Below are 21884 nucleotides of genomic sequence, written 5' to 3' on the forward strand. Positions count from 1 at the left end.
TATATAATTTTGTAACACTTTAATTGTTTGTGCCATATTATGACTTTATTCATTTGCATTGTCTCATTGTTGTATTATTTTGCTTGTTTCCCCACTTTAATCATTTTTTTTTCCTTTTTGTGAAGCAACCAACATAAGTAGTTATGAAATACATGCCAACAAAAAAAATTTGTGTCATCTTTTTCCTTTGCACATGGTGCCCTATGACGTGTGCTGCAGCACCAAATACAGGCAACTGTGACTACTAAAACTGACTATAATTTTTCTGCCTCTAATGCACACACAGACAGTCTCAATGCAGGTCAGGGGTCAATGGAGGAAAAGGAAACTCTGTATGAAGGAGAGTTTCATCTGATTTGCTCTCCATCCGTTATGACTAATCTCCCTTCCCTCCTTCCTTCCTTCTCCTCCTCCTCACCTCCTGCTTACTATCACTTATTCCGCTGGACACAATGAGGGTGAGCGACACTGCGGCCAAATAGCAGTGAGGAAAACAAGCAACAATATAGGATTTACTACTATAAAAGAGATGGAAAGAGGTGTTGCATTAAGCTCACAACAGGACTCACTTATCAATTTCAGTAGGTGGAGAGACACATATAGACCTTAATAAGGATATAGAGCAAATTGAATTAGTTTTATCTAATATTTATTTGAATGCAGTTATGTGCAAAAGAAAAAAAAAGAAAAAGCAGCCAAGGAAACCAAAGCCTAAGCACCAAATTTTAAGGACTTGTCTGTTTGAAAGTCACCATGATGACAACAATATGTTTTATTATAGTGTCTGTGATCCTTCTTGCTCTCTTACTCACCCACTTAACATTGCATACAACTGCAGTTTTTCACACAGAAATTCAGTCAGTTCAACAGTTTTTCACCATGTAGCACTGAAATATATCAGTACACCCACAAAAAGAGAATACCGGGAAGCAATATTTTCCTCAGACAATAATGTCCATTAAGCACTTCAAAATTCAACAATACTTTCTATTGGGATAGATAGCTGTTTTGTATGAAGCACAGCTTGCATACAGACTGTACCCTAATTTTCTCGCCCCCCCCTCAACTTTCCAGTCAAACTGTCAATTTTAAAAATTCAGATGAATTCACAATGAATTGCCAGCTGCAGGGATCCAAACCTATGGTCCTGAACAAAATTAATGCCTTAATAGTAGATATTTCTATACCAACTGCCTCCAAATTACAGTAATATTATTATCAACCCCACAGGACAAAGCATTCGAGTTGTTACAGATAATCCACAATTTAGGAAGCAGTGTTCTTCACATTCTCTAGAGAATGACAGCATAAAAAGACACAAACCCACTTCCGTCCGCACAAATCCAAACCTCTGTCGTGCCTCTAAGCTTTCACAACTTGTAAACTATCAAACCAATTTCCAATACTTTTCTCATCTCTTCCAGGTCTGTTTATGAACCCTGTAATTGGGCTTTTTTTAAACTTTGGCAATCTCCTATTAGGAACCTGAACCTGTGATGTGAATTAAACTACTAAACCAACTCACAGCTAGCCTACTCTGGCACAGTTACTAATGGTGTGTAACCATTAAAAGTGTGCCAAGGCCAGTGCGCTGGTATAAGATGGAAAACAGACAAACAGTTGTTCCATTTACATGTGAGCAGTGGAAGAGGATGTCCTGACTCTGTGCTTTCACTGGGAAGTGACGTCACTGTTGGTTTACAGAGCTGATAGTGGCTGTTATGTGGTGCCTGCATCCATCATTCCAAAATACCAGCACTTATGCCCTAAGTTGTTCTAATACAGGCTTTTGATAACGTGCAATTTGGTGAATATCAAAGCAGGAAAGCCTATAATGAGAATGTTTTTAAAAGACCAAACGGCCAGCTGAGGAAAGCTGAGGCCGCGGTACAACGCTAACACAAGACCGTCAGAAAAATTCAAGATCGCTGACAATAATTTAGCGAACAATTCTGGTTCCAAACAGAGCTGCAATGATTAGTCGATTAATCAATTAGTCAATCAACAAAACAACAGCGTGCAGCAAGTAATTTCTCAAGCAAAGTTAACAAACATTTGCTAGTTCCACGTCCTCAAATGTGACAATCTGATGCTTTTGTCATAAGATTGTTAACTCTCTTTGTTTTTGGACGGTTGGTCAAACAAAACAAACAATTTGAATACATCTCATTCATTTGTTGGAAATTATAACTGGCATTTTTCACTATTTTCTGACATTTATAGACAAAACAATTAAATGAATGAACAAGAAATTTATTCGCAGATTAATCAATTAATCTTTTATGTCATTGAGGACTGCTCTACAGTTCTAGGGTTATTGGAGGTATCAGTGCAACAGCATGAATCATAACCAACAGCATTTCTCCAGTACAGTGCTGCAAGGATTTTTATCCTTTGTAGATGTTATTTAATGCACAACTAAATATACTGACTTAATACCAATTACAAAAGTGTTTAAAACAGCATTTAAATGTGTTTATATTACTATCATATTTCTGCTTTTTTTAAAAGGCAGGATTAATATCACTTGACATTCCCAGTAGAGAAAAGATTTTAAATGTCAACTGTCTCAAGCCAGTGTTTCTTTACAATTTAATTTTACAGACTATGGCTGGCAGAAGCACCTTTATTTGCTTCGTCTGTTAGCTTGAATGGCTCGTGACTGATGGAAGGAGGGTCCTAAAAGAACCGCAGAGTCCGTTAACTACTGGTTCAAAGTTTAAAACAGAAAAATCAGAAGTAAAATGTGGAAGTAACACACTCACTCCTTTCATGTCACCCGTTTGTAGGCCCAAATGCACATATTAATCTGAGACAGTGAAGGGAACATCCTTCATAGTGTAAAAGATTAGAGCCTGATATTTCCATTCTGATTGAGATTGTCAGCTTCCTCTTTTAAAGTGATGGATTACGTTCACCAACCGAATTGTTCTCAGTGTGGTTTGGAACAAAAGTCATGGGAAAAATGATAAAAGCTTCTCAAATCCTGCCAACAACAATATTCTGAGGGAAAAATAAAATGCCTGTAATGTTATTGGAAGTATGTGGAGTAAATTGATTATCATCATTCAGGAGATGTACTTCTTTACTTTGGCCTATCAGAGTACAAACCAGTCCAAAAGTATGATCGGAAATCATTAATCATTAAAGATATTTTTAATGTGTGATAGATTTTTTAAAGTGTTTATTCATATCGTTAATTTTTTCTACTTAAATCATTTTGGCTGCGTTAAGAGTACACACACACGCATGCCAACAAATATGCAGAGACTGACACCAGACTGACATTTTAATTTCGCAGAGGCTGAGCACAAGAGCAGCCAGAGGGTGACAGATCGTATTTGTGGTAGCTTATTAAAACCCAACACCTCTATCCAACAGCAAAAAAGCCTTGAAGACACAGAGTGAAACTCCACACCAAACCTCCCCTCAGGCCTGTTTCACAGAAAACACACGCAACCACAAACACTCAAGTCATAGTGAGCATCTCTTAGAAAAGAAGATTATTTGTCAAATCTGGACCAGAGCTGGCTGACAGTAAGAAACTGATATCCAGTCATCCGCAAGTCAACTGGGTGAAAAGTTTTTAATGTTCCATTTATATTAGGATTAATATATATATCCTTTTCAGCACCATATTTACGCCTCATATCTTTGTTTGATCTTAAGATTTTGGCCAGCAGTTGTACATGTTAGTAACAGGTAGCAATATGACAAGGAGGACTAATGGGCAGTTAATGTAAAATCAAAATGTTCACGCAGCTTTATAACTTTTAAAAATGCTTTTTTCATCTTGTGCAAGACTGATCTTCACAGTAACCCTGTTTCTGATAACGTTTTTGATAATCAGTCATTTTTAAATCAAAGATTTCTTAAATTTTCTGGTTCTGGCTTCTTAGATGTTAGGTTTTGAAGTTTTCCTTTGTTATGTATAATATAAAACTGATTATCTTTGAATTGTGAACAGTTGGCTGGATTAAACAAGCAATTTGGAAATGTGAACTTTGGATACAGGATACTATGACAGGTATTTTTCTAGCACATTATAGACAAAACAGTTCAAAAACTTTCCAAAGTAGTAACAAAAGCAAAAATGGATACTAAATGGAGACTATCAGACAGCAGCTTGTTTCCATCAGATCTATGTTTGGAAATGCCAAAAAAGGTGTTCTATTTTAGTTTATGTTGTGGCACCAACACTGCCCTACATTTATATGTTAGCACATGTTAAAATGTTGATCAAATATCTAAAACCACCTGTTAAAAAAAATTACTGAACCCAAACATTAGTCCTCATCATTGTGCCTCCAGTTTAATCTCATACACCGCCCCCTCCTCAATAGCAGACATCCAAATTTTATTCTTTTACATGTTTAGCCAATCTGTGCTCCAGGAATAAATACTAATGAGCATTAAATGTGGCTCCAAATTTTAATTTTATTGATTAATAACTTTTCATGCATCTATTCAAGGTAAATATACTACGCTAGTACATCTGCAAATCAATGAAACAATGGTGTTTGAATAAAATTAACTTCTGAGTGGAGCATGGTGCGGAAACAGGGTGGGTAGTCTCATCGTTATTTGACACATAGTATGACATATTAGGTGTTGGTGACAGAGAGTGATGGCAGTTGCTATGAATAGAGCATCGACCACCCACCTTCACATGCTAACACACAAACGCATGTAACGCACGTCAACACATGCGAACGCAATGGGGGGTTGATTGAGAGTGTGAACACAGCCCGCCGTTCATACAGGGATGTGTTTGACAGTTGTGACTGACAGTCCAATCAGTGCTGAGGAAAAAAAACACACATCGACACCCGAAGGCTGAGAAGGGACCAAAATACACTCCTTGACATGTCCTCAGCACTGTTCACCAGACTGAAAAGACACATACACTAATGTAAAAGTACACAAACACAAATTTGCTTTTTGCGCTGTTGCTCAGGCATGTATCTGATACAGCTCTAATAAATCAAACTGGAGCAAAGTTGGGTTTTGTGAAACTTTGCCATGCCATGGTAACACATGTATAGTAGGGTTTCGACAATATGGTCAGATTAATTATCAGACAATATCAGCTTTGGGAAGCAATATCCTACAGGCCAGGTGAGTTGTAGTGCCAATATTTTGTTTGATCATCAGTTAGTAAACTGCTTCATGTGCGTGTCCCTAAAAGTAACAGAGCTATAGAAGTACTGTAATAGTAAGTACTGTATATTCTCGGTACTTGCAGTGCTATATTACATAAACCATGGTAAACTTGCTCAAATTTTATGCTGACGGAGATCGATAACTACGGTGAAGAGAAGCACTGGGAATAGCTTTGAAAGATTGCGAAATTAAAATTTGCCCTGCATGACTAAAAGATAGATTGATGGACCATTCCACAAACTTCTTCATGCTTACTTCACCAACAACAAAACACTGCCAGCACCAGAAACAGGGGGGGGAAAAAAAGCCAGGTCTTATCACAGTTTTTGCATTTTTAAAGGAAGTGCTGGGAAAGTCTGAGAAAGCCACTGTGTGTTAGTACCACAACATCCTGACCGAGGACCACGAATCCCTGAACTCATCTCTCCATAGACACTATATGAAATACCAAACACTATACAAAACATTACCAGAACCACTCCTTTTCATGGGAACTGAGAGAGGAAACAATTTCTCCCCTCACAGGAATGGAGACCAACATCACCAACAACTTCAGCATAGAAACTGCAGGCTGCGTTGCCATTTTTAGAGGCAAAGTTGAGGAGAAAAAAGGCACAGAAGCTCCCTTCTCTGACTCCAATATCAGTTGCCGTAGACTAGCTATATGAATGTAAAACATGTGTGAAGTGGATTAAAATGATTGTTCTTCGAGGTGAGACTGACTGATCACAGTCAAACCTAATTAACGTGCATGCTCCTGATGTACAGTGACTTGGCTTTTCTGTGTTGGTCAAGAATATGTGAACTCTAATGAACACAATGGATGTCGGTAATAATGTAGACCTGTTTGCGGAATGTAATCCATTATATTACAAAATATTTCAGCAATCAAAGGAAATGCTGTTGAGAGACAGATGGCAATCTCAATAACTTTGAGTTAACAAGAATACAAGAATTGACATTTTCACTGCAGAGTAATACAAAAACAGTTAAGAGCTCACTGGAGTCTTATGAAATATGCAACTTTAGAAACTTTTGTTTCATAAGATCCCCAAAATGAGATCACTTACAAAAATTTTTTGGCCGCACAATTCAAACTTGAACTCTGACGATTTGGAAATGATAATATGTAACACCTTTGGCGGAGCACTTTCGTGTTATGTCTAGATTGCAGATAGACAAACATACATGGACACACAGACATACATCTATCTTTTGTAGAGCTGGTGATTCCCAGGGGACCAAAAAAACAACACACAGACGCCAGACGCCATCATTCATATGCTCAAGGTCAAGGGTTACGGGTGACCCCTTGGGTCAACTAGCAGGCAGTGCGTTCATGCACCAGTGTGTTTGTGAATGTGGCCTGAAACAGATTATAATACCATGCAAAGATTGGTTTGCCCTTAAAAACAGGGCTGAGGCTAGTCCTTTTCCACATTTTCTGACTGTCAGAAAATAAAATAACTAGCTGGCTTAGAGTTAGGCTCAAAATAAGGCAAAAGTAGCACCGCAACAGTAACCAACTACACCATAATTTATTTTTGATGGAGAAATCATTTATATGATCACTAGGTCCTTAAGCAGATGCACAGTAATCCACCTGCCAACTCTGCCTATAAAAAGCACGGTTGCTGGTTTAGATAATATAACTCTGTGCTTCAAGAAATGACATTTATTTGGTGTCAAAAACACATTTTGACTTAAATTTAAAAGAAAAAAAGTAGGCCACTTCATCGTCATTATCTCTTCATCATAAGTTCCATCCAAAGCAGATCTCTTTTTTGAAGGATGCTTAAAATAAACTTTTATAACCTCAAGAAAGCTGTAAGCGTCAACTGTTTTTCACACATCCGTCACCCATGGTGGGTCATCTGCACTCTGACACAGGCTCTGTGCGAATATGAGACCACATATCTGACTGTGCGTATGGCTTTGCATTTACACATACACACATACAGTAGAGCTCCAAGAAAGTGCACACAAACAGCAGCGTGAGGTAAAGAGGGGGAATGGGATGAAGGATTAGGCCTATAAAAAGGTGTCTGGTTTCCCTGCCTGAGGGCTGATAACAGATAACACAACTCCTCGGAGTGGCTGTGCACCTTATTATCAACACCATGCTCCCTCACAGCTTCCAGTGGCCTCCATAGCCAAGAGCCGTCTCACTGACACCAAGCATATGGACCCTGCTCTAACCATAGCTGAAAACAAAAATTCATTTACTCTCTTTTAAACATTTGTTGAGCATTTTGTCTACAACTGTAACATCAGCGGTTGTAACACTAAACTAATGAAGCTAAACCAAAGGTGCTCTAGATTAAATGAGTAGAAACGCAGCACATAACAGCTCAAGGTTTTTTGTAATAACAATGTTCCCTAATAATTGACTGCGGCTTTGTAGGTATGTAACAACAAATGACAAATTTGAAAAATTCTAGGATATGACTATAGCTTTTTTCTCTGTGTCACAGTTGCAGTGTAGCCTCTCGACCCTACTATCTTTGCCCCCCCACATTTTTCATATTTTTCTTATGTTTTATAGACCAAATGATTATTATTATTATGATTATCGTGATATTAACTGGCAAATTAATCAATAATGCAAATTATCGTTAGTTGCAGCCATACTTTTCGTGAAAAAAAAAGACTTATGGCATTCTAGCAAGTGGTGCGTTCATCCAGTCAGGTGCATGAGAAGTTCATGGTGACGTGTGAGAATAAGAGGAAACCGACTGCCATCTATTGTATAGCCATAAACAGACGTCTGTCGTCAAGCTTATCGATATTTGCCAAGCACAAGAAGTAAAGCGAAATTATGGGCGGCGGTTGCCAGGCTAACCTGTTAAAAAAGCCTTTAAAAAAAAGAGTACCAACACATGCCCTCAAGCCTTACTCAGTGAAGCCAGGCCAAAAATCAGCATGATACAAAAGACAAAAACAGGCTCAGACTGAGACATTGTGCTCCTTGTTAGTTACCTGTGTATGACGTGTTTGCAAAACTTTCAAGACCAGACAGAGAAAAATGGGTGGAAATAACATGTCTCACCAAGCAAGTGAATGTGTTTGTGTGGAGAGGACTTCAGGCTAGGTGAGAGAAATTTGGAAATTCGAGCCCGCGGACTACATTAGCTCTGGCAGCCTATTGAAAAATACCTGCATACTGATGTCACAGCCATAACAAACAGTTATAACACACACCAAGCACAAACATTAACCTTTTCCTTTAAAACACACTCACTTCCTCAACAGCACTGTAACATGCTGTGTGTGGCCTACAGCATGGGTATAACGCACACATCTTTCAAGCACATATTTAATCACTGAGAAAAAAAAACTGTCGCAGTGAAAGCAGCCAAGTTTGGGCACTAAACTCGTCAGCCTTGGACAAGTGTTTCAAAGTGGGGGTGGTGGCGAGAGGGGCAGTGAGGAAAAGATATAGGAGAAGAGGAATGGACAGAGAGGGGAAGAGGAGTGGAAGGAAAGTCTCCTCAACAGCAACCAAGAAAACGAGAGATGTGGCTTGAGTCGGAGGCTTGTTCTGTAGCACCTCGGCCTGGCATCTTCCACCGTGCATGCCAACAATTGCAGGAGCCAGTTAACGGGTTGTGAGGGCAGAGTCAAAAATTCTCACAATCCTGCCTGTTATCAAAGTTGCTATTGGCCATCCACAACCGTCCAAAAGAGAGAGAAGATATGGATGTCAAAAGGTGGATCAGTTAAAGATCAATGTGTGAATGCTAAATTTCTTAATGAATATACTCTTTGGGCTTGTCAAAGGGATATTTTAAAAAGAAAATCTTATTTATATGTGATGAAAACACATGATAGTAGTAGCTCCGGATCCAAAGAAATTGATTCCAACCTAAATTAACTGAAAGAAGTTAATTATCCAGCCCCAATCATTGAATGTGCCTTTAGTGGACACTATTATTGATATGTTTTCAGAGTTTTTCTTGCTTCAAAAGTAAGCAATACTAGTACCTTGGTTATCTACTTTTCTGTTATTTGTACTTGTTTTTAACCTCATCAGTGTAAAAACTGGCACTGGGAACTATATTATTGGTGGACTTGACCTTGCTTGACTCCCTTATGTGACGAAACATTCAGATTTCTCTGTTTTGAGGTTGTCGTGGCAAACCACGGAACAAATATGAGTCACATGTCACTGTAAGAGTGTATTAAGATCATTTCCCCTAAATCGTCTTTCTACCATTTTCCTCACATTAATCCACCCTGGCTGCCAGCCTAAAAATTGGAATGCGAAAAGGGCAAGATGAAACAAAAGAATGAAGGATGATGTGATCAGAATCATAAAAGGCCATAAAATTATCTTTTATTAGAAATAAAAGTTTAATATTGCATGAGCAGATACAAGCAGGAAAAGAGAGAAAGTTGACTAAGTTAACTGACTTTTGATGAGCTTTCCTACCCTCAAGGCTGACTGACTGCAGATGGCAGAGGTCTGGTAGCTGCCCCGAGATGCCCCACTGGGGGCAGAATCAAGGGCAGGGCTCAATGGTGTGTGTGTGTGTGTGTGTTTGTGTGTAGAGTTGGGCGGGTCACATCCTTCTGCACTTGCAAGTGCATGCATACACATATACACAGGCATACACACAGGGCACCAGCTCCATCTGTCTTTGACATGGGAGAGCTTAATGACAGAGGTAGAAAAGCCAAAAAAAAAGGCCTCCTCGTCCTGTCTCTCTCTCTCCCTCCCTCCCTCCTTTCATTTTCCTTCCCTCCATCTCTCTCCCTCTTGACCGCACTCTCCAACATCAATGCTCCATATGGAGCTCTCTGGACAGACATTTTAAAACTCATCTTGGCCTGGCACACAATCAATAAAACATCTAGACATACACTCACTTGCACACCAACTATACACATTAACGAGCTTAATTTGCCACAGAGGCTGAAACATACAGAGCAAGTACATACTCTATTACTTGCGCACATATAATATGTCCTGAACACGAAGAAATTAAATTTCCATTGTGTGCTGTGGAGCCAACATGGAACCACATGTTCGTGTACACACACACACACACACACACACAGACACAGACACACACACACACACACACACACACACACACACACACACACACACACACACACACACACACACGATGCTTGCTCTATCATTAATGAAGTCTCCTTTGTGAATCCCGCAGCTCTCTGACTCCATTTGCTCTATACTGCCTGCCACCTGGCTCCATTCAGTCCTCAGATAACATTTGTCCTAAATCGAGATAGTCTGACACTTCTTACCAGTTGCAGTGGATCTACAGAGGTCATCCCTGAACTGATGTGCCTCAATTTAAAAAAAACGAAAAATTCAGTAAAGAGCATGGTATTACCCACTTCACCCAGGTCTGATAGAGTTCAAGCTCTGGTTCGTAAATGAAAAAAAAAAAAAAAAAAAAATGGAAACTGGTAAAGAATAAAGAGGTTTGGCAGAGAAAATTCATGAGTGGGCTTGTTGTTCTCTGTTCAGGCAGACAGACGATAGAGGAAACAGGAGCTGTGCAGCACCGCATTATCACACCTCAGGCAGTTCATAAAAACAGACAGCAAAATATCCTCTTTTCTCTAAAACAGTCAGACGCCAAATATAGCCAAAAAACCCAACTGTGTGGTCCATGTGTGCATGAAATTTTCCACTTAAATTTGTCTTTCTTCAGCTACAGCTTTAGCAAGTAACGAACCTCTTTCGATACCCAATTTTAATCCAGTATAGAGTATACTAAAGTATAAATATTGTTGCTACTGTGTAGAAAACAAAAGCCCTGAACAGATCTTGCTAATAAGTCTTTGATAAATTCAACGTGATTTTTATTGTCCTATCTAGTGAGGGTGCTGTTAAAACATGTCTGAGCACACAAAAAAGAAGTCAGGAAGTTTATATTGTATTGTAAGTATAATTAATCAGGTCGAAATCCAACCAAAACTGTATTTAGTTTTAGGACAAATCAAACAAAAGTACCTGGCGGAAACAGCAAACCTCTTGAACCTCCAAGTCTTGACCAGCACAGTGATCGCAAGTCTGCTCACTCACATTAATGTAGTAATGTAAAAACACAAAGGAAGGAGATGCAGAACAAAAATTTTTAGGGCGAAGTGCAAAGACATGTAGCAATGTGATCTCACCAAATTAGTCATTCATGATCAAAAAACTGCAGTGAAGTGACAAGTGTGACTGTAGCCAAAGACCCACATAGAACGGCTGGGGTTTAGGGTTGAGACAGGTCATGTGCTTGGGGAAACTGTCAGGAAAGAGAGGGGACCAGGCAAGGGAGCCTTGAACCCTGAATGAACCACCCTTTCCTGCTCCCCTCACCCCCTTCTCACTCTCTGCTGAGCTGATGACTCAATGTCGGAACGAGAGGGAACCCAGGGGGAAAGGATTGTAAGGAGTCGAGACCGACCAGAGCAACACTACTGAAGCTTGTGCTCTTGTGCAGAACAGCCTTCAATGACGGAGCAGGTAGTGGTTTTAGTAGAGGAGCTGATAAGCACAAAGGTTAGGGTATCAACCTATATACATAGATTGCTGCTTAAACGCAGTTCTGAAGTGTCGACTGTCATTGTCTCCCATTTGAAATTAAAAAAAAAGTTCATAAGGTTTTTTTCAGGGATAAAGTAGTAAAGTAGTAGTATGTTTTGGCCATGCAAAGGGGCAATTAAAATGCGTAGTGTGAGTTAATTATTAAGACTCTGAGCTAAAAACCACCAGTTGATTAATTGATTAGTTGTCAGAAAACAAATTGGAATTTATTTTGATAATAAATAATAATTGAATAATAATTGAATAATAAGACAAAAAAACAAAAAAAACCCACCAAGTTATAGCTCCTCAATTGTTAATTCTGTAGTAGTCACACCGAGCCATGCCATGAAGAGCCACAATCAGTCGAGCTGTGCTGCCTCAGTGCTTTTCCACTGCACCATACAACAAGTTCAAGTATTATACCTGTACCGCTAACGAAGCTCTGCTAATGTGGCGACAAACACATTGCCTTTCCTACAACTTATTCACAATAAAAGCAGTTTACCAGTTCTCCATTGAAAAGCTTTTCGTGTGAAGCAGCCAGAGAAGGACAGGTTTAGTTTAGCTCTGATACAGCTGAAAATGATCAATATATGCTAAAATAAGGCTGATATCTGAAAGTACAAACAGGAAAGCAGGAGTGAAATTACTCTCTCCTCCTCCTTCTACCTGAGTCTCTGTGGTCCTCTCCGGACCACAGAGACTCAGGTAGAAGCTACAAAACTACAGAGAGCTGAACACAGAGACTTTACAAACAGAGATTTCTCTATAGTCTCCAGCACAGTTTAGCCGCTGAGGACAGTGGTGGAGACTGACACCAGTTGGCCATGGTCAGCCCTGGTACCTAGCTGGACAGCAGCTCGGCAAGGCTATTCTCTGCTGTGAGGCTGTAGTGGAAACATGTCATCAAGGTTTGGCGCTGAGAAGCTAAAGCGGACCAACACAGGCTAGTGGAAAAAATCTAACACTACCTATAACACCCTGTTGCCTTCTTATCGAGTTTCATTCTCATTTATCTTATGTTCTACAGCATGAAGTCAGTTAATACTGAATAAATTAATAACTTTTTGTTTTGTTTACAAAAGTGGGAACTTTCCCTCATAATATAGCCAGGTGAGTGGCTAAAACATTACCAAAATATCACAGGCTTGATCTCACTCATGTACACTCATGTGTACAGTAACACTTTAACTGCAGATATACATACTGGAATATTTTCCCAAGAAAATTCTAACTGTAATTGAAATTCTCATGTCGGCACAAGACTGGGTGTAAAAAACAAAGTAATTACCAACTCTAAAGGCGAATGTCGTACAGCTGCACCTAATGACCACTTATTGATTAAACTGCTGAATCTTTTCTCAATTGATCAATCAGCTGTTTAGTATATTAAATGTCAAACAGTGAAAAAAAATGAATCTAAGCAACAGCTGAAATCCCAAATATTTTCAGTTTACAATAACAGAAAAGCATTTGGTTTATAAAATGTCTGATAATAATGGAAAACAATATCTTAAAGCATAAGGTGATGTCTTCAAATAGCTTGTTTTGTCCATCCAACAATACAAAAACCCCAAAATATTCAATTCACTATAATGTAATACCAAGAAAATGCAGGCAGCACATTCTCACATTTGAGAAACTACAAATAAATCAAATATTTTGTTTTTTTGTTTTGAAAAATAAACAATTAATGACTTGTCAAAATAGTTGCTGATTAAATTTCTGCTCATCGGCTAACTGTTTGAGCTCCACAGCCATGTGACCATATCTATCCAATGTACATGTCTTTCTTGTAAGACTGGACTGTCGAAACTTAAGCGCAGTTTCTCTGGACATCTGTCAGCTCAGGCAAACTAACCACTGTCTTGCCCTGCCCTTGCCTCAAAACCACCCAAAAGGACTGACTGTGCTGCATCAAGGGAAAGAAAAAAAAAAAAAAAATAGAATTCGAGAGAGAGAGAGAGAGGGAGAGAGAGAGAGAGGAGAGAGAGAGAGATGACCTTTAGCCCACATGCTGTGACATGATCCTCAACAAACCAAACCAAATGCAGAGACCGCAGCACGCTTGAGTGTGCTTGTGCAGTTTAGCAGTGACTTTGGCAGCTCAAGACTGCTGTCTAGTTTCAGTGTTGTCCTGATGGGGAAAGGGGGTTGTTGTTACTGCTACTTGTTCCTCTTCAAAACATCCCATCTTTCCGAAATAGTCTACTCCGTCCTTACGATGGTAGACAGGAGATTATTTCCCTAAATCTTAACCACACAAGCACTGATTTGCCATGAAACACAAAGCTGAGGAGCAAATTGAACTAACTAACATGCTGTAATATAAAATAAAGTGTAATATGTCAGATTCTCATGCTGCATGGTAAGTAATGAGCACTAGTTGAATGCTGGTAAATTAAAACAAAGACGGGTTCATTTGTCTACCAGACACTTAGACGGGTTGGAGTTGAGGTTTGAATATTTGAGGTCCGATTCTAATAAATCCAGAAGGGCGATAAATAAAAGAAACTTTGCTGGTGAATTTCTAGGATAAACAAGTAGATATTAAAAAGCAAGTTAGGCTCCTTCCATGAGCTCATGTGAAACCTCACGTACATTCTTCAGCAGTGTGTCTAAAACGATGGCAACGGTAGAGAACATCAAACTGCAGCCGCAAGTGCAAGACGATCAGCCACAACATGAACAACCCTCTCTTCAAGAAAAAAAAAAGCATTGTTTGCTCAACCACAATCAATAGACTGTTCCACAAAATGACACACGTCTATTACTTCATTGTGATTCTAAGCAAAGGCAAAAAACCTCCTGACGTCAACAGCCACAGGAATGCCACCAGGCGGATTCTTCAGTGGAACTCTCCGGCAGCCTTAGTTAAACAACCAGACAATGCAAAGAAACATTTGGAGATAACAATTTGCTTTTCCTGGAATCCCAACTTCACTCTCTGTTCTTTTCCTTGAATAGCTTCCTGACACTTGATAACTCCTTCTTGTGTCCTTCTTGTTCTCTCTCTCTTGCAGAGGGGGGTGCAAGCTGCATGTGTCCCCAGAGGTGCCATCACTAGTCTGGGCAAATGCCAGTGGTGATGAATCTTGAGCTGATACACAGCATTTGGGTTTAAAATTGTGAAAGATAAATGCACTGCAGGTTTGGAGCATAATGATACAACTTAGCTCTGAAATAAGCCAAATTACTTGCATGAAAAGACAAAAATTACACAGAAAAAGCACGATAAAAAATAAATTTGACAAAGTCCCAACAACAACCAAGAATCTTTTTCCTTAACCTCCACTGATATGCTTATATCTAGCAAAGTCAATAGGATAGTGCTGTAAAAACGTTCATCAAAGCCCCGCAAGGATCAATCAACAGCAGAGCAGAGTCATGAGCCATTTCCCTAAAGAACATGGGAGTGAGATACTACTCTGTGGTTATCAGCAGAGTTTATAGGATGCCACTAACAGTCCCAAGGTTACATCAACATTTCTTTCAGGTATGGGTTACTGCTGGCTTACTGGCTGTCACTCCCTTCTTATCTAATACAGTAATAATGGCAGTTGCTTACAGCCGTGGGGGGTGGCATTGTTAGGGGCTTTCCCAACACGGGAGATCCTGTGTATATTTGTAACCTTCCTCTGAGTGGATGAACCTGCCCAGTATGGTTGTCGGAGAAGACACTTGAACAATGCTTCTGAGCCCTCACTACCTCAGCTGAGAATAACAAGTCAATTATCTGGGCCAATAGAATAAGAAAATAAAGCTTTTCTCATAAGCGTGGCTCTCTGGTGGATTCTCCTGAAAGCTTAGAGCAGCATATTCTAGTTTTACGCAGTATATCAAAGGTCTGGCATGAGTCTCCTATTTAAAAGACAACTTCAAAATACAAATTTTCCCATAACAAAAAACAAAAGGGAGAGAGGAACAAACACACAAGTGTCAATAGTGTTCTGTTTAATATTTTTTCCTCTTGATTTCAGCTGCTCCAACATAGGAAGTAGGTAAGAATTTGCTCACTGAAGTTGAATGAAAGCAAACAGGAGTCAGGCGGGGGGAATCAGCTCATGTTTTCTGAATGAAACATCCTGAATTTGGAGGGACAGCGGGGGCAAAAACTGCTGACACAGTAGAAACCACCATTCCCTTGGTGAAGCTGTAATCACTACAAACAGCAAAGGAGCGGGGCAGGGAAAGGCGAACACTCAGAATGAGGAAATTCTCTTGGAAGAGGAGTGTGAAATCGAGAAAGACAACAAGCTGCTCCAAAACAAGAGTCAGCGGAGAGGTACGTACTTCCACCGCCTGTCGCTCTTGCCTCTTGTTAGCTTTCTGTCTCTCTCGTCCGCTCGCCTGTCTTAGCTAAGCAGTGCAGCCAATGCCAACAACAACACCAAGAGGACTTGGGGCTCTATCAAACATGACGCCAAGGCTGTTTTAAAAACCACACTGGCTTTAGATTTACATCAGAATGTTCCGTCCCATCCTCTCCGAGGCAAACAGCAGCAGATTTTTTGGAAGAGCCAAAGATTTAAAAAGTATGATCTCAGTCTAACGCATTCCAAGCCTTGCACAAGTAAATAAATGGCCCCTTGTCGTGGCTGTTGTATGAGACATCTAACTTATCAAGCCCCAGGCTTGGAGAAATTAGGTAATGCACCCCCCCTCTCCAACCTCTCGTCTACATGAAAAAGGTCACTCAAATGCATTATCAAGAAAGAGAGCTGCTTGCTATGAATAAGCAGGAGGGAAGTAAAAGTACAGGGACGTACGATGTTGGTATAACTGGTTTGTGCACACTTGAAACATGGTAGACGACCAAGAATAAGGAGTGCCAAGCTGGCGCTGATCCAAGCCAAATTACGCAAAAACGTGCATTTAAATCCCCCTGGGTGTCTCCTGTGGTTGTTCCCCTGAGACAGATAGACACAAACAGGCTGAATAGGGAAACAAGAGAAGGAAGACACTGAGTCAACTAGGGCGTGTGTTGCTTTAAGAGGCCCATCATCTCTCGACCAAACAAGTTGAATCTGAACCCTGAATGAAACTATAGGCCTTCGGGGAATATTTCAATCATGTGAAGTAATGGTTATGCATGAACTTCCAAAACAATAGGCTACTGTACGAATGAGAATAAATCCCCTAAAGATGTCTGGCAGTGGCACATTCGCTCTGGTGCTTTGCCTCGTACTTCTGTACCGCTCCCCCCTAGTTTGTAACCCCCCACATGCCACACACTTTGAAGATTTTCACAGCTCTGAGTGGATATAGGGCAGCTTTGGAGGCTGCAGGATCCCGAGGTGACACACAGCTCAGGTAGCTTGTATCATCTCCGTCGTTAACCCATCCATCAGTGCTGCAGCTAAGGCAGCAGATTGTGTGTATGTGTGTGGGTAGACATGGGGCGGCTGCTTTGAGGGCCGAGTAGGGGGGGTGGAGCAAATCGGCATGTCTTTTAACTCTAGCCTAAGCTTTTGCCACCACAAAGGTCAGCGCTTCGACATCTGCTGCTCTCTCTGAACCTCTCCTTTCATAAAGGGAAGCAGGGAAGAGGAGAGGACCCTGGGGAATGATTGCACACGTGCGTGCACGAGGACGCGCACACACAGACACACACACACAGACACACACACAGATCAAATTTTTTGTATCTAGCTACAATCACTCTCCTCCACACACAAACACACACACACACACACACACACACACACACACTCGGTCAGCAACAACACGGCTGCAGAGCTCAAACCACACACACATGCTAACAAATAGAAGAACACAACACAAGGTTTGTATCCAAAAGAAAGGCCCAGCAGTATCAATACACCAGCAAAAAGACACTTGGCTTTTGGCCTGAAAGACTCTATCATTACTTTTTTTTTTTTTCCACTTTTGGCAGGGGGGTGGAGGGGGGGTGAGCTAAATGGAATCATGTCCCTCAGGGGCACAGCAAAGGCAGAGCAGTGTTGAAATAAGTGATTCATGCTTTTATCATCCCAGGTGAACAGTGCTGCTCTTTGAGCTATCACAATCAGTTTCTCTGGCAGCAAGGAGGAAAACTTACGAAAGCAACACTGTTTCTTTTTTTTTGTTGTTTTTTTGTCACCAGTTTTTTTTGTTTGCCTCTCACCTAAATGTAGGACAGCGATCTGGATGTTTGTTTTTTTTTGCCAATTTTTGTTTTGGTTGAAACCTATAATGTTATTATTATTCTATACCAAGAGAGAGATTTTTGCACTCCAGCAAATGATAGGGGTTTCAATTACACATGTTGTGACTGCATTCAAAAAATACACAGGAGTACAGCAACTAGATAGTATAATTGTTTCAGCTCTTGATAACACTGACAGATATTTTAATGATTAATTAATCATACATTGACACTTTTCAGTCAAAATCCTGGAACATTTGCTTATCTCAGCTTCTTAAATTTTCTGCTTTTCTGTGTTTTATATCATCCTAAATTTAATATCTTTAGGTTTTGGAAAGTCAGTTGGTCGAAAACAGGAGTATGAATATGACAAATGGATTAATCAATACTGGAGAAAATCATCATGAGATTTATCAATAAGGAAAATAATTGTTAGTTGCAGTCCTAGTCCTATAACAGAGTGTTCTGCTCACCATTTAAAGTTTTTGTAATACTGTAATGTTTGTTTAGCTTAAAAGAATATTCACTCACATGACCTGATGTACTTGACTTGTTGCAAAAAACCTTAGCAAAGACCAGTTGTTGTTTTTTTTTGTTTTTATTTATTTATTTATTTATTTATTTATTTATTTATGAAATCCACTGTACACATGAACTGAAGCTGACCAAAGCCACTCTTGTTCGTGAAACAGCAATCTAAAAACTCAAAGCCATCTTTCAAGGCTAGAGGAACTGAGAGCTTGATACTTGAAATACAGATTTTGGATAGTGTATCATAGCTGTCATTTGTTTCGTAGTCCATGATGAAAATTCTGGCACCTTGGCAATTACAAGAGTTGCACACTGAATGAAATGTTCTATGCGCCTCCTACAGTGCTTCATAAAAGCAAAAGTTCACTGTGAATGGTCAAATTAATTAGTGCCACCTGCAATCCTGCACTTCCAGTTTCAAACCAACAGTGAGGATAATGTTCTGTGGACGATCTTCTACTGTTTGTTGATAAATAGCTTTCCAGCAGCAACCAAAATTATGCAGAAAGAAAATACAACGGCACAGACCACAAGTGCAGACTACAACAAAACCCTAAAAATTCTGAACCCTGCAACATTAGCAACTGTGACCGTGAAGTCAGTATAAGCTACAACTTTCAATTGGAAGGACAGGGCATACAATTGCAGCTTTTTTCTTATACTGTTAGAAAAGAGTCATAATACCATTAACACGCCTGTGGTTATGGAGCCCCCCCCTCTGTGTAAAGCCAGAACCATTCAAACAGTACATTGGGGTATGGGGCTGTGGTCAGCCTCTCTGATGCCTCCAACCGTTATTGTGAACATGACCTGACATCAGCTGAAAAAGACCCCTTCTGGCACTTTAATTTTCTGTTAAACCTCTCTCGCCCAAGCACGCACCCGCCCCATCTTCCTCTCACACACTGACCCCCACTCCCTCTTCCCCACTCGCAAAAAACACACACAGCCAAACACACATGAATCTGGAGATATCATCTGGACAGGTGGCCAGCCACCCAGACCTGACCCGCCTGCCCTCTTGCTTGCTCCATCCCTCCCTCCCTCCCTCTGCCTCCTCCCCCAACTGAAATCAGTTCAGGTCTGCTGGAAAGCCCCAAATGAATATGCACAGTAAACCGCCCCCCAATCCACCTCCCCTTCTCCTACCACCACACACACCTCCAACAAGCCCAGCAAATGTCTGTCACCCACTGAGCTGTCTGTGGGGATTATTGCCTGGACACTGCAAAAAATAGGTTTGTGTCTAGCTCATGTGTAGGCAAATAATTTTGATCAAGGTTTACTCCAATGACTGACCAAAGCAGAAAAGACAATCAGCTCACTTGAACACAACGCTGGACCCAGGGTATAGATTATTTATGTTGAATAATATGGTCACATTACTGATGCCATGAGTAATGAAACAAAGCAGCACTGCTCTATTCTACTTTAAGACGATGCCATTTCCTTGACATTCTCTAACTATCACTTCAAAGGTCAATTAGAAAATGTTTACAAAGACTATTTTCCAATTAAAAGCCCTGGCTAACGTACTTATTACAAATGTATTATCTAGAGGCAGTTACTGTACATGCACTGACTACAATGAAGTCTTTTGAACTGAGAAAATGTAACAATCCTGAGATAAAATGTGAGTGTTTCAAGTCTTGCTATGGAAACAGCTGGTTATCTGATATTTAGAGACCATCGGGGAAGATAACTTCAAGTTCTTGGGAGCTTCAAAAGTCAGACATTACGCGGAACTAAACTAAATCAATGCCGTAGGCAAACTTAAAAGATCTGGATCATCTTTTAGTGATGATAGGGTTAAGCACAAATCGCTGTGGGTGTTTATTGTCAATTTTGTCCTTAGATGCACTCCACATCTATGGATGGTCAGTGTTAGGATGGGCTTTTCATTAGCCATTTGTTTACAGAGTCCTGAGGCAGATCGCTGTCTAAGTAGTAAATACTATTTACAACATAGTGGTCTAACGTTACTTGTGGAGCTGCAGTTATTTAAGTACACGCTTTTCACTGTGTGTGGCAGCTCTAAGCCTAAGAATTTACAGCCAGCACGCAGTGTAAAGCGAGAACTGTCTCACGGCGTCAGCAAATGCAGTCAACATTTTAAAAACACTGACAGAAAGGATGCCTTGCTCACAATGCAGCAACGTGTTTCAGTCAGATATCACTAGCTGACGTCCATTATCGGACAGCTAACTGTGTTAAGTCGTGAATCCAATTCGCAAACGTGCTGCCCGGCTAACTGGTGAGCACGTTTCGAAAACAAACGCAGGACAAGGAATTACACGAGTGCTTTCAGCGCAAGGCAGTCGGGAAAAAGAGAGACGGCATATCAACATTACATTGTTTTCGAAAACACGCCTCGGTTGATTGTGTTTAGCTCGCTGGCTAGCCTGCTAGCTAACAGCTCGCCGTTGTCTGGGAAAAAAAGACCACCGAGGGTGAAGTATCGCTTAGCAGGGGCTAGCTCGCCAAACACTGCAGCAACAGTCAGCTCAGGCAAGTAACGTTAACTGGGCAAAGAAAAAAAATACTCGCACGCAAACACACTGAGACAAAGAAACGACTCCTAGTGACTAGACCAGAAGCCAAACCACAGCAGTGTGCCCAGGCTACAGCAAACGGACTAAAATTACGCTATTTCATGGTAATAACTTGTATTCTCTTCAACTCCGTTCCCCTCTGCCAGCCCCGAATCTCAGACTCACCCTGTCACAACAGGCGCCATCTTCCACAAACTCTCACCAAAACTCCAATACTCGCGATATCCTTTCTCTCCCACAGCCCAACAATCCGCCGAGACAACAGAAGCAGACTGGAGGTGTAGGGACGAGGGAGACGGAGAGAAAGGGGGTGGGTGAGGAAGACAGAGAAAAAGGGGAGGCGGCGGGTAGCAGCAGCAGCAACAGAGAGAGAGAGAGGGAGAGAGAGAGAGAGAGAGAGAGAGAGAGAGGGAGAGAGAGAGAGAGGGAGAGGGAGGGAGAGAGAGAGAGAGAGAGAGCGAAAAGGGTAGACGCCACAACAACAGGCGTGGGAAACTTCGAAGATCACGCGAGGGTTGGAAAACTCTCACAATAGGCGAGCACAGAGGGATCGTCCCCTATCGCGAGATATGCGTCAAGTGGAGTAGTTGTTTATCTTGATCCGCTGAAATACTATTCCCACGTGTTTACCAGGTAATAAATTACAGCACCGATTAGTTTGGGGGAAAACCGCTAGTGGCCGGGAAATCCTCGGTTTTCCCAGGCTCACATATATTTTATGGTATGCATCCTGTCTCCCCTTGGCGCCTCTGCAGTAGTCAGCATTGCCGGCTGCGTGTGAATACAGCAGAAATAACTTTTATTTTAGCGTACTTCCAAATAGTATACAGATAAAAAAAGCGGGAGAGGCGCTGACTTTAATTTGGGGAGGAAGGCTTTCTGCACACTAAATTTACAATTCCCTCGGGTAACATTGCAGTTCCTGTTTAGAATGTGG

General features: G+C 40.8%; 1 protein-coding gene across 2 annotated transcripts in view; it reads right to left on the reverse strand.

Moving 5' to 3' along the window:
* rbpjb (recombination signal binding protein for immunoglobulin kappa J region b) overlaps nt 1-21232 on the reverse strand; it is a 42380-nt gene extending 21148 nt beyond the window's left edge. Inside the window, exon 1 of one of the 2 annotated variants that reach the window (XM_040141349.1) lies at nt 11153-11182. Coding sequence is in view for 1 of the 2 variants with exons in the window: in XM_040141348.1 (XP_039997282.1) it covers nt 21113-21132 (20 nt within the window). In the remaining variant the exon portion in view is untranslated. Of the gene's footprint in view, nt 1-11152; nt 11183-21112 lie in introns of those variants that run through there. The other variant, XM_040141348.1, reaches the window with a different exon arrangement.
* Nucleotides 21233-21884: the final 652 nt, after the last annotated feature.

This window comes from Xiphias gladius, chromosome 12, assembly GCF_016859285.1.
Source record: "Xiphias gladius isolate SHS-SW01 ecotype Sanya breed wild chromosome 12, ASM1685928v1, whole genome shotgun sequence".
Lineage (NCBI taxonomy): Eukaryota > Metazoa > Chordata > Actinopteri > Istiophoriformes > Xiphiidae > Xiphias > Xiphias gladius.